Consider the following 14,316-nt stretch of genomic DNA (forward strand, 5'->3'; position numbering starts at 1 on the left):
CTAACACAACAGACCACTTTTCCATCTACTTGCCATTCTCTGGCCACTCTCAACAGTTCCTCTGCCAAGTTCTCTCAGGTGTTTCTGTCACTGAACTCAAAGCAGTCCAGAAGACAGCTAGACATCAACAAAAATCTTAAATGAAGTTGCATGTAACCGACATGTAAGTGGTTACCCTTGATGACTAGCAGTCACTGCTGGACATCAAGGGTAACCACTTCTTACATGTCGGCACCAGTGACTCGGTCTATAAAAAAGTGGTCAGATGAAGCATATGCTAAACTACAGGACTGTTTTGCTAGCACAGACTGGAATATGTTCCGGGATTCTTCCGATGGCATTGAGGAGTACACCATATCAGTCACTGGCTTTATCAATAAGTGCATCGAGGACGTCGTCCCCACAGTGACTGTACGTACATACCCCAACCAGAAGCCATAGATTACAGGCAACATTCGCACTGAGGTAAAGGGTAGAGCTGCCGCTTTCAAGGAGCGGGACTCTAACCCGGAAGCTTATAAGAAATACCGCTATGCCCTCTGACAAACCATCAAACAGGCAAAGCGTCAATACAGGACTAAGATCGAATCGTACTACACTGGCGCCAACGCTCGTCGGATGTGGCAGGGCTTGCAAACTATTACAGACTACAAAGGGAAGCACAGCCGAGAGCTGTCCAGTGACACGAGCCTACCAGACGAGCTAAATGACTTCTATGCTCACTTCGAGTTAAGTAACACTGAAACATGCTTGAGAGCATCAGCTGTTCTGGACAACTGTGTGATCAGGCTCTCCGCAGCTGATGTAAGACCTTCAAACAGGTCAACATTCACAAGGCCGCTGGGCCAGACGGATTACCTGGACGTGTACTCCGATCATGCGCTGACCAACTGGCAAGTGTCTTCACTGACATTTTCAACCTTTCCCTGTCTGAGTCTGTAATACCAACATGTTTCAAGCAGAACACCATAGTCCCTGTGCCCAAGAACACTAAGGTAACCTGCCTAAATGACTACCGACACGTAGCACTCACGTCTGTAGCCATGAAATGCTTTGAAAGGCTGGTCATGGCTCACATCAACACCATTTTCCCAGAAACCCTAGACCCACTCATATTTGCATACCGCACCAACAGATCCACAGATGATGCAATCTCTATTGCACTCCTCACTGCCGTTTCCCACCTGGACAAAAGGAACACCTATGTGAGAATGCTATTCATTGACTACAGTTCAGAGGTCAACACCATAGTGCCCTCAAAGCTCATCACTAAGCTAAGGACCCTGGGACTAAACACTTCCCTCTGCAACTGGATCCTGGACTTCCTGACGGGCCGCCCCCAGGTGGTAAGGGTAGGTAGCAACACATCCACCAAGCTAATCCTCATCACTGGGGCCCCTCAGGGCGGCGTGCTCAGTCCCCTCCTGTACTCCCTGTTCAGTCATGACTGCACGGCCAGGCACAACTCCAACACCATCATTAAATTTGCTGATGACACAACAGTGGTAGGCCTGATCACCAACAACAATGAGACAGCCTATAGGGAGGAGGTCAGAGACCTGACCATGTGGTGCAAGGACAAAAACCTCTCCCTCAACGTGATCAAGACAAAGGAGATGATTGTGGACTACAGGAAAAAGAGGACCGAGCACGCCCCCATTCTCAACGACGGGGCTGTATTGGAGAGCTTCAAGTTCCTTGGCGTCCACATCAACAACAAACTAACATGGCCCAAGCACACCAAGACAGTCGTGAAGAGGGCACAACAAAACCTATTCCCCCTCAGGAGACTGAAAAGATTTGGCATGGGTCATCAGATCCTCAAAAGATTTTACAGCTGTATCATCGAGAGCGTCCTGACGGGTTGCATCACTGCCTGGTATGGCAACTACTCGGTCTCCGACCGTCAAAGACTCCAGCCACCCTAGTCATAGACTGTTCTCTCTGCTACCGCACGTATGTGACAAATAACACTTGATTTGAAATAGGTATCTCTCTTTCAGAATAGCTTTCTCTATATTTCTGTCTGTCTTACCAGTATTTCTACTGCTCACATTATTCAATGGAATGATTATTATTAGCATTTTATGCCCCCCATATCATAATGCATTGGCATTTTGAAGAAGCAGATCTCCAGACATGTACTGTAGATGTTTGCCTCAGTGTGCGGCTACTAGTTCAAATAACCTTTATCACTAGCAGGCTAGACCTGCTGGGAACTGTCATGTTTTGTAAATGTCCCATCGCGGGTTCCGTACTAATTAGCAGGAAGTGTATTTATTTATTTACGGTATCTATAGTGGAGAGTTGACGGCAAACTAGGAAATGTGAACACTCTGTTGTGACTCTTTTTGACAATTTCTAACATTAGAAATGGCAGAGTTACGGTTGGATTTAGACAGTCATCTACAATATGGGCTATTTGACAGCGATTTAGCCGATATTTGCATTGATCATGATGGCGAATGGGGTAAGTGCGATTCTTATTACATTATAATAGCTTTGTTGTAAACACAACGTGCAACTTCATTGACTGTCTGGATATAATGAATATACTTTACGTTATTGAATATAACATACGTTTTAATGCTCAGGCGCAGCAGTACTTGTTTTGACTGAGTGGAAATAAGCAACTTTCCCCCGAGTGGAAATAAGCAACTTTCCCCCTTACTGTATTTTTTTATGTATTGAAGCTACTTTGGAAACTCACTGGTCTCTTGCAACATTTTTACAGGCGTAATGTATTAGAATAGATACGTTGGATTCTTTCACTGATCTGTTCCCGCTTGCAACATTGTTACAGACATCAACCTGTTTAAAGAACTTGAAAACCTAAGTGATGCAGAAGAACTGCTTCAAGAATTTGAGTTCACACCACCTGATGAAACAACACTGCAACAAGAGGTATTACACCACATTACCCCTCCATGTAATGCTATGTGTTATTATCCTACTAGGCTACATCTACAATTATTGGTAGTAGTAGTTGCCTAACCTACAATTAGTCTTAGTGACTGAAAGTGACAGCTAACAGACTGCATGTTTCTCAGGTGAATGACATTAATCTGTTACAATGGAGATCCTTCGCCAGTGGAGATACTGACGGTTGCTGCACAGGTAAAAATCGCCAGGATTGCATCACTTTCAGTTTAACTATAATAGCCAAGCCAAGGCAAAGTAGGCTGAGTGTAGCCAACCATGAGAACCCCTACTGGAACCCTGTGTCTTCCTGGTAATAGATTCAAATCTCATACAGGAAACACACACCCACACTGTAAAGGGGATTTTCCGGTGAACAGAAAGGAGAGCATTTGTTGATAATATAAATAAAACAATATATCCGGTTTATAGTAAGATTTCAGAGAGAACACATCCAGAGCCGAAGCAAAGAAAATGTCTCTGAGAAGGCCCAAATATATTAATCACACTGCACCAAATGTTCTGTAAACACCAGCCTGAGAGGCTTGTAGGAAGTCACAATATAGGCTGCTACAGAATCACACAGTGTCACAGATGCAGGTAACTGCCTAAATAAATGAAACACCTGAGTAAATGAGCGATACAAAGTATATTGAAGGAAGGTGTGGTTCCTGAGTTAATTAGGCAATTAACATCCCATCATGCATAAAAATGCCCAGTTGCCCGTTATTTTGGCTACCAGACTAGAAGTAGAGATCTCAGTGACTTTTTAAGATGCGTCTCAAAGGAGCATAGGGGGTTTAAAGGGTGTGTGTGTGGCTCAATCACCAGATCTCAACCCAACTGAACACTTATGGGAGACTCTGGATTGGCACCTGAGACAGCATTTTCCACCACCAACAAAATACCAAATTATGGAATTTCTCACGAAAGAATGGCGTCACATCCCTCCAGTAGAGTTCCAGACACTTGTAGAATCTAGGCGAAGGCGCATTGGAGCTGTTCTGGTTGCTCGTGGTGACCCAACGCCCAATTAAGACATTATGAGTGTGTCCTCAAATCCAGTCTGGCATCAAACTTTAACCATAACATTCAACACTGGCAGACATTTAATACTGGCAGACATTTAATACTGGCAGTTAAACAGGAACATCAGTACTTGCAACAGATAATTATAGAAAACTACTTAAATAAATACACTGCTCAAAAAAATAAAGGGAACACTTAAACAACACAATGTAACTCCAAGTCAATCACACTTCTGTGAAATCAAACTGTCCACTTAGGAAGCAACACTGATTGACAATAAATTTCACATGCTGTTGTGCGAATGGAATAGACAACAGGTGGAAATTATAGGCAATTAGCAAGACACCCGCAATAAAGGAGTGGTTCTACAGGTGGGGACCACAGACCACTTCTCAGTTCCTATGCTTCCTGGCTGATGTTTTGGTCACTTTTGAATGCTGGCGGTGCTTTCACTCTAGTGGTAGCATGAGACGGAGTCTACAACCCACACAAGTGGCTCAGGTAGTGCAGCTCACCCAGGATGGCACATCAATGCGAGCTGTGGCAAGAAGGTTTGCTATGTCTGTCAGCGTAGTGTCCAGAGCATGGAGGCGCTACTAGGAGACAGGCCAGTACATCAGGAGACGTGGAGGAGGCCGTAGGAGGGCAACAACCCAGCAACAGGACCGCTACCTCCGCCTTTGTGCAAGGTGGAGCAGGAGAAGCACTGCCAGAGCCCTGCAAAATGACCTCCAGCAGGCCACAAATGTGCATGTGTCTGCTCAAACGGTTAGAAACAGACTCCATGAGGGTGGTATGAGGACCCGACTTCCACAGGTGGGGGTTGTGCTTACAGCCCAACACCGTGCAGGACGTTTGGCATTTGCCAGAGAACACCAAGATTGGCAAATTCTCCACTGGCGCCCTGTGCTCTTCACAGATGAAAGCAGGTTCACACTGAGCACGTGACAGACGTGACAGAGTCTGGAGACGCCGTGGAGAACGTTCTGCTGCCTGCAACATCCTCCAGCATGACCGGTTTGGCGGTGGGTCAGTCATGGTGTGGGGTGGCATTTCTTTGGGGGGCCGCACAGCCCTCCATGTGCTCGCCAAAGGTAGCCTGCCTGCCATTAGGTACCGAGATGAGATCCTCAGACCCCTTGTGAGACCATATGCTGGTGCAGTTGGCCCTGGGTTCCTCCTAATGCAAGACAATGCTAGACCTCATGTGGCTGGAGTGTGTCAGCAGTTCCTGCAAAAGGAAGGCATTGATGCTATGGACTGGCCCGCCCGTTCCCCAGACCTGAATCCAATTGAGCACATCTGGGACATCATGTCTCGCTCCATCCACCAACGCCACGTTGCACCACAGACTGTCCAGGAGTTGGCGGATGCTTTAGTCCAGGTCTGGGAGGAGATCCCTCAGGAGACCAGCCGCCACCTCATCAGGAGCATGCCCAGGTGTTGTAGGGAGGTCATACAGGCACGTGGAGGCCACACACACTACTGAGCCTCATTTTGACTTGTTTTAAGGACATTACATCAAAGTTAGATCAGCCTGTAGTGTGGTTTTCCACTTTAATTTTGAGTGTATCTCCAAATCCAGACCTCCATTGGTTGATAAATTGGATTTCCATTGATTATTTTTGTGTGATTTTGTTGTCAGCACATTCAACTATGTAAAGGAAAAAGTATTTAATAAGATTATTTCTTTCATTCAGATCTAGGATGTGTTGTTTAAGTGTTCCCTTTATTTTTTTGAGCAGTATATGATACTTAGACATACATTTTAAAGTCACAGTTAACCCTGTGTTGTTCACTGAGTAGTTTCCGGTATCACACATCAACAACCTTTTCGTCGGTTTAGCTGGGGTCAAAAGTTCAGGAAATTGATCTCTGCCAAGCCTATTTGCGGATGCATGTGGATGAAAAGTCAATGGAGCTGCTGACCGTTGTGACACACAGTGGGCTCTCCAGGTTCTGTCGTCTACCGTTTGGAATCCAAAGTGCACCAGCACTGTTCCAGAGGACGATAGATCAGATCTTGAGTGGATTTCTAGGAACGCATACTGGGATTCCGTCACTTGCTGCAAGCAGAATGCAAAGGTGGGCTTTGTTGTTGTCAGAACACACCTAGGACATCAAGTACCGCAAGTCTGCACTGCAGAACTGCACTGCAATGCAGATGAACTTTCCAGGTTACCACTACCTGTGGTCAAGCCAGAGTCACACCAAGTGGACATCTTCTACTTCAGACAAGTGGAAAACACACCAGTCACTTCAACACAAGTGCCGAGAAACACCAGAAATGACCCGGTGTTACCTGAAGTGATGGACATTATCATCAAAGTTAAAGTTGCAGGAGATGCTACGGAACTGAAACCTTACCTTTCCAAGACAACTGAGCTGTCAGTACAGTGGACATCTGCTGTGGCGGAGGAGAGTTATCATTCCGCCATCGCTGTGGAAACCAGTGTTGCATCAGCTACACTCAGGTCATTGTGGTTTGCATGAAGGAAATCGCACAAAGCTACTTCTGGTGGCCTGGATTGGATGGAAGCATTGAGGTGAAAGCGAAAATATGTTCCTCATGTCAGAAGGTTCGCGAGGTACCTTAACTTGCACCTCTTCATCCGTGGGATTGGCCGGAGGAGGCGTGGCAATGCATACACATAGAATTCACAGGTTCATTCGAAGACTGTTTCTCGTGGACGTGGCTGCTCATAGCAAGTGGCCAGAGGTTGCCATCATGAGATTTATTTTTTTTCTTCTATTTTTTACTTTCTCCCCAATTTCGTGAAATACGGTCTTGTCCCATCGCTGCAACTCCCGTACAGACTCGGGAGAGGCGAAGCTCGAGAGCCATGCATCCTCCACTGCTTCTTGACACATTGCTCGCTTAACCCGGAAGCCAGCCGCACCAATGCATCGGAGGAAACACAGTACAACTGGCGACCAAAGTCAGCGTGCATGCACCCGGCCCGCCATAAGGAGTCGCTAGAGGGCGATGGGACAAGGACATCCTGGCCAGCAAAACTCCTCCCTAACAATTGTGAGCTGCCTCTTGTGTCTCCCGGTCGCGGCCGGCTGCTACATAGCCTGGGATCGAAACCGGGTCTGTAGTGATGCCTCTAGCACTGCGATGCAGTGCCTTATACCGCTGCACCACTCGGGAGGCCCACCATCATGAGATCTACTAGGGCAGAGAAGACAATCGAGAAGCTTGGAGAAGTGTTTAGACGGTTCGGATCGCCACTCCAACTCGTTAGCGACAACGGACCGCAGCTCCTGTCCCAAGAAATGGCCACGTTCCCACAGGTGAATGGCGAACTCATCAGGTCCACACCGTAACATCCATCAACTAACGGGCTGGCGGAGAGATTCATACAGACCATGAAACATGCCTTAAAGCGTCTCAAGGTCAAGGGACACTGCACCAACGCTTGCACAGCATCCTGCTATCCTACAGGAACACATTGCACGCAAGTCTTCGCCTGCATCGCTACTCATGAGCTTTGACCTCCTCAAGCCTCAAAACGTCGACAGGAGAGTCGAGTCAAATATTGTGAACTGAAAGGAAATGACAGAGCCTCAATCCTGGAGAACTGTCTTAGTTAAATGATAATGCCCGAGAAGCCGGTGTTTGGAGGATATATTGGCACGGTTCGCCTCGGGCCGGCAAATCGTGCCAATATATCCTCCAAACACTGGCTTCTCGGACATTATCATTTTTATACAACGGGTTACCAACATATTCAAATAACGATTGACATATTTTCATTAAAAACATACTATTTCATCCTTAGCTAGGAACTACCTCAACGGACCAAAGTGGATTATTGCTACAGTCATTGCTCAGACTGGTCCTGTGGCCTACACTGTCCAACGGCAGAGAACGTCTGGAAAAGGCACACAGTGTAACGGTCGTTGTATATATTGGACCAAGGCGCAGCGGGTTGAGTGCTCATATTAACTTTTATTAGAACACTTACAAAAACAAAACAAGAAAAACGAACGAACGGTATTGCAGGCTAACACAGCAGTGAAAAAACAACTTCCCACAAAACTCATTACAAAAACACCCCTCTATATAGGACCTTCAATCAGAGGCAACGAGGAACAGCTGCCTCCAATTGAAGGTCCATCCAATAACCCTAAACATAGAACTAAAAAGACTAGACCAGAACATAGAAATATACTAACATAGAACATAACCAAAAACCCCGGAACACTCTAAACAAACACCCCTCTACCTAAATACATAGCCCAACAAATCCCGAAACACTCTAAACAAATACCCCCTGCCACGTCCTGACCAAACTATAATAACAAATAACCCCTTTACTGGTCAGGACGTGACAGTACCCCCCCCCCAAAGGTACAGACCCCGGATGCACCTCACACAAAAAATAAACACAAAAATAAACCCCCAACTAGAGGGAGGGAAGGGAGGGTGACTACCGTCACCGACGGTTCCCGTGCTACACCACCCCCCCCTCCCCAATCCTCCTACTGTGGAGGTGGCTCAGGCTCTGGCCTTAGTCCACCACCTAACCTGTCCACCCCCGCTGAATACGGGCTGAAGCGTGTCGCTGTAGACCTCGGGCCGAAGCGCGTCTCTGGCTGCGCCGATTCCGGACTGTAGGGCGACTCTCGCTGCGCCGATTCCGGACTGTAGGGCGACTCTCGCTGCGCCGATTCCGGACTGTAGGGCGACTCTCGCTGCGCCGATTCCGGACTGTAGGGCGACTCTCGCTGCGCCGATTCCGGACTGTAGGGCGACTCTCGCTGCGCCGATTCCGGACTGTAGGGCGACTCTCGCTGCGCCGATTCTGGACTGTAGGGCGACTCTCTCGGTTCCGGACTGTAGGCCGTCTCTCTCGGTTCCGGACTGTAGGCCGTCTCTCTCGGTTCCGGACTGTAGGCCGTCTCTCTCGGTTCCGGACTGTAGGCCGTCTCACTCGGTTCCGGACTGTGGGCCGTCTCTCTACGGGGTACTGTTGCCGGAAGCTCTAGATGGGGCACTGTCGCCGGACACTCTGGACGGGGCACTGTCGCCGGACACTCTGGACGAGGATTGCACACTGAAAGCCTGGTGCGTGGTGCTGGCTTTGGAAGTGCCAGACTGGAAACACACACCCCAAGGCTAGTGCGAGGAGCAGGAATAGGACGTGCTGAACTGGGCTGATGCACTGGAGGCCTGGTGCGTGATGCTGGCTTTGGAGGTGCCAGACTGGAAACACGCACCTCAGGGCTAGTGCGAGGAGCCGGAACAGGACGAGTTGGACTGGGCTGACGCACTGGAGGCCTGGTGCGTGGTGCTGGTAGTGGAGGTACCAGATTGGAGACACGCACCCCAAGGCTAGTGCGAGGAGCGGGAACAGGACATCCTGGACTAGGCTGACACACTGAAGGCCTGGTGCGTAGTGCTGGCTTTGGAGACGCCAGACTGGATACACGCACCTCAGGGCTATTGCGAGGAGCGGGAACAGGATACACTGGGCCGTGAAGGCGCACTGGCGGTCTCGAGCGCAGTACTGGCACCACCCTTACTGGCTGGATGCCCGCTTCCCCCTGGCAAATGCGGGACGCTGGCACCGCGCACACCGGCCTGTGAATGCTCGGCCTCGACGCCGTGCGCATCACCCCATAGCACAGGGCCTGACCAGTAACATGCTGCCTCCGGTAAGCACTGGGAGTTGACTTGGGGCTTAACCCTGGCCCAGCCAAACTACCCGTGTGCCCCCCCCCAAAATAATTATTGGGGCTGCCTCTCAGGCTTCCATGCCAGTCGTGTTCCAATATAACAGTCCCGGTCCTCTCCAGCCTTCCTCCATGGTCCCTCTCCGGCTAAAATCTCCTCCCAAGTCCACGACTCACAATAACTCCTTTCTAGCTCCTTACCACGCTGCTTGGTCCGTTGGTGGTGGGAAGTTCTGTAACGGTCGTTGTATAAATTGGACCAAGGCGCAGCGGGTTGAGTGCTCATATTAACTTTTATTAGAACACTTACAAAACAAGAAAACGAACGAACGAACGAACGAACAGTATTGCAGGCTAACACAACAGTGCAAAAACAACTTCCCACAAAACCCATTACAAAAACACCTCTCTATATAGGACCTTCAATCAGAGGCAACGAGGAACAGCTGCCTCCAATTGAAGGTCCATCCAATAACCCTAAACATAGAACTAAAAAGACTAGACCAGAACATAGAAATATACTAACATAGAACATAACCAAAAACCCGGAACACTCTAAACAAACACCCCTCTACCGAAACACATAGCCCAACAAACCCTGAAACACTCTAAACAAATACCCCCTGCCACATCCTGACCAAACTATAATAACAAATAACCCCTTTACTGGTCAGGACGTGACACACAGATCAGTTACTGTTGAGTAATGCAACACCGACAGAACCCCCAGTCAGTCATGAGTGGTCCAGAACTGTGACTCGGTGACACCCTGATCCACTGGTCGCCGCCTAGGGGCTCACAGTCATCTTCTCAGGAATGTTGTTCATAATGGGAACAATTTAAGTAGGAGGGGAGGAGATGTGGCGTATTGGGGGTGTGCCGCAGAACATCATGGGGGTCTCCCGGCTCATCGTTATTGAATTGTTATAAAAATGTGGTTATGAAACCCACGAGACATAAGTTATGTACTGTTTCCCTTCCCCCAAGGGAATGCGTTTGTCTGCATCTACCCGCACATACTGTACCATCAAGTTTATTACATATCAATCCATATTAACAGTAAATAATATACAAGAAAATAATTAATCAAATCATTTCCCATTATACGCACACACGCACACGCACACACACACACACACACACACACACACACACACACACACACACACACACACATACACATACACACACACACGTCACTCCGTGGGCCTACAAAAGGGCCCATCCCTGCCCTAGTCAGTAGAGATTAGGTGGCTGTCTTGGGCGTGGGAAGGCTGCACCTGTGAGGCCCCCAAACTGTGTTGTAAGGTCAATCACACAGGAAGTGAAAGAGGATCGGCAATGTCATGCCCCTGCTTGTCAATTGAATTGAGTTCTAATTGTTTCATTGGCAGATGTAGGAGTGCCTGGGTCCTCCCTATCATTTGGATCTGCGGTTAGTGATACCTCCTCACTGTCACCACTATCCTTGAAAGTAAGATTTCAATTCGCTCAACACTCTCCCCCTATGTGTAAATAGTAGGCTAAGTACTGACTACTCTCACTAACTTCTGTCTTGTGCATGCCTATGCCTACCAGCAGGAAGATGATGTGTCTATGCAGCCTTTACCGACTATGGTGTCTCCTGAAAAGAAAATAAACAAGCGAGTCAGCCCATCTCCCAGAGGTGAAACGTCTCTTTGATGTACATGTCACAATATGGTGGATATCTTGAAAAAAATTATTGAAAGTGTCTGTTTAGTTGAATCATAGTTCACCCCTGTATTAACCAGGGGCCTCCCGAGTGGCGCAGCGGTCTAAGGCACTGCATCTCAGTGCCTTATTTACTTATTCTCTTACTCTTTTCCCACCAGCCAAGCGACCTGCCCACCCAAACCAGAGGGTGTCCATTCAGCCCAAACTTCCCCCCTCTGTCCTCCTCACCCAACCCTTGGCCCCTCCTGTCAAAACCAGGACCATTGTCATCCAGCCCGTTAGCCTGCAGACTGTGGTCTCAGTGATCAAGGATCCACTGCATGCTACTGCACCCTCTACTGGTGAGATTCTGAACTTTCATACTTTAACTTTACTCTTGTGTTATCTTACAATGAAATAGTATTTAGTATGTCTACTATTATTTGGAGGGGTTTGAATAGTGTTCTGCACAGTCTTTTTTGTGACGAATGCCCCTTTATATTGGTGGGTCTTATCACTGAAGTAATTCAGGTTCTATGGCTTCCTGGGGGGGGGGGGGGGGCTATGGATCTGTCTCCGTTCGTACTATGTTAGTCACATGCAATATCTCAGACCCCACTGGCCTGATTTTGACGAAACTTGGGTGAATGATGCGTCTTGCTATAGTAATCATCTGGAATTGCTAACTTTGAACAAGCATATCTCTTGCCCCGTTTGAGCTACCATCATGTAATTTTGCACATATATGCATATTTTCATGACAGAAAGGTTCCCCATAAGGACCTATAAACTCTGCCGCAAATGAGATTTTGCAGCATTTGTAGGGGTTGACGGGTTTACTGTTGCCTTGTTACAGTACATAATGGTATTTGTAAGGTAATGAAAAGCTGAAACAACATTCTGTGAACAAAATGAAAAATAGTATGTGTATTTGTAACTCCTATGACTGCACCTGTTGTTATTGACCACAAGGTGTCCTCAAAACAGTGTCTGCTGTACAAAGAAAGCTACTGGCTTCTCCTCAAATGTAACCTAACGTAGCAGCAAAATAAACGCCTGAAACTAGATCCCCTACATACAAGAACAAAAAAAAAAACGTTGGTGGAGGTTATCTTCTGCACTGTTCAACCAATCCAGTAAAGTTTTGCCTTTTTAACATCCAAAAGCGGAAGTTATGTCACAGGCTCTCTTTCCATTTCCTCTGAATTCAGAACATCCGGTTGTTGGGGACTCAGCAGAGACTACATCAAATGTAACACAATGTCCAGTGTATGACCAGTGCATACCATGCAGGATCCTTGAGGACAGACTTTAAAAACCACTGTAGAAATATTGTTGTTTTAAAACGTATATTTCATGAACGTCAGCACAGAGCACACTCATATCAACTACACCCGTCATAACCTCTCATTTATATACCAATGATCAAACAGATACAGTACATCCATCTGAGGCTGCATTTACACAGGCAACCCAATTCTGATATTTTTTCAACTAATTGGTCTTTTGACCAACCAGATCTGCTCTTTTGTCTATAATTCTCTCTGAGTTCTCTCTGAGGCAGCAGGGTCATGGCCCATTAGTATCCAGACTAAAAGCCTTTAACCTCAGTAGGATCTTAGGTCTACTTGTATTATTACAGTGTAATTAGCATGGGAGTGTTTTCCTCTGTAGGCCCCTAATACACTCCATTATACTTCAGTAGGCCCAGGGCTTTGAAGGTGACTGGCAGGGCTTTGAATGTGACTGGCAGGGCTTTGAAGGTGACTGTGGCAGGGCTTTGAAGGTGACTATGACAGGGCTTTATATGTTTGATAATGGATCCTTGGAGGACTGCTGAAGGTGTCTGAGGGAGGGACAGGCTCTCAGCACTAAACAAGAGTCTGACTCTGGATCTGTTGTGTTGATGAGTTTATAGGGGGTCAGTATCCCATACAGGTGACCTGACATCCTAAGTGATCGCGGATGAGAAAAAAAAGACTACAGTCTGGATTAGAAAGAAAGCGAATTCTATCTGAACCCAGGACTGATCAGTGAGATGAACATTGTGAAGAGTTATTGTACATGTTCCTCAGCTGAAGGATGCTGGCTACTCTGACTGTTCAGTCAGTTATGTTACAGTGATGTACACTGACTGTATTCAATTAGTTATGTAAAAGTGATGTACGCTGACTGTATTCAATTAGTTATGTAAAAATGATGTACACTGACTGTATTCAATTAGTTATGTAAAAGTGATGTACGCTGACTGTATTCAATTAGTTATGTAAAAGTGATGTACGCTGACTGTATTCAATTAGTTATGTAAAAGTGATGTACGCTGACTGTATTCAATTAGTTATGTAAAAGTGATGTACGCTGACTGTATTCAATTAGTTATGTTACAGTGATGTACGCTGACTGTATTCAATTAGTTATGTTACAGTGATGTACGCTGACTGTATTCAATTAGTTATGTTACAGTGATGTACACTGAGTGAAGGAGACCCCAGAGGGACGTAGGATGATCTCAGACCTGGATGTGCTTTAGCCAACTCTTCTGACTCTGTTATGCCTTATGAGTTATTCAGAGATGGCTAACATCCAGGTTTAGGACAAGGCTAAAACAGACAGACCTCTTTCTTAACTGTATCTGGTATTTGTCAGCAGCAGTTCCTACGATGCATCTCCAGCCGAGACTGTTGATTGGACCCCAGATCGCTTCCCCAGCTCCTCCCCTCCTCGCTGTCACCAACCAGGTGTTCACCATGCCAATTGTACCCCATCATGTTACCATGGGGACCACTTCTGTTTCTGGCCCCACCCATCCCATGGCAATGACCTATCACAACACAGCTGTGGATACTGAGGTATGTTTGAAATGCATCTGACCTCCGTACAGCACTGTACATGTCTGCTTTCTCTCTTGACCTTTTTGGAGAGGAGCCTTCAGCATTGTGTTCTGTCTTATTCCATGATTTATTCCCTCAGATTAAAGGCACACAGTGCGGAAACATCTAGCCTAAAGTAACA

At 47.0% G+C, this 14,316-nt stretch overlaps 1 protein-coding gene across 11 annotated transcripts in view; it reads left to right on the forward strand.

The window, feature by feature from the left end:
- Nucleotides 1–1,980: 1,980 nt before the first annotated feature.
- The window catches only part of LOC106599111 (cyclic AMP-dependent transcription factor ATF-6 alpha), a 69,752-nt gene continuing 57,416 nt past the window's right edge, over nt 1,981–14,316 (forward strand). Inside the window, exons 1-7 of one of the 11 annotated variants that reach the window (XM_045714569.1) lie at nt 1,982–2,470; nt 2,804–2,904; nt 3,051–3,117; nt 11,025–11,104; nt 11,212–11,296; nt 11,484–11,666; nt 13,951–14,153. In XM_045714569.1, coding sequence (XP_045570525.1) covers nt 2,374–2,470; nt 2,804–2,904; nt 3,051–3,117; nt 11,025–11,104; nt 11,212–11,296; nt 11,484–11,666; nt 13,951–14,153 — 816 coding nt within the window. In that variant the 5' untranslated portion in view covers nt 1,982–2,373. Of the gene's footprint in view, nt 2,471–2,803; nt 2,905–3,050; nt 3,118–11,024; nt 11,105–11,208; nt 11,297–11,483; nt 11,667–13,950; nt 14,154–14,316 lie in introns of all 11 variants that reach the window. The other 10 variants (XM_045714570.1, XM_045714571.1, XM_045714566.1 and 7 more) reach the window with 10 other exon arrangements.

This window comes from Salmo salar, chromosome ssa03 (assembly GCF_905237065.1).
Source record: "Salmo salar chromosome ssa03, Ssal_v3.1, whole genome shotgun sequence".
In the NCBI taxonomy this organism is placed as follows: domain Eukaryota; kingdom Metazoa; phylum Chordata; class Actinopteri; order Salmoniformes; family Salmonidae; genus Salmo; species Salmo salar.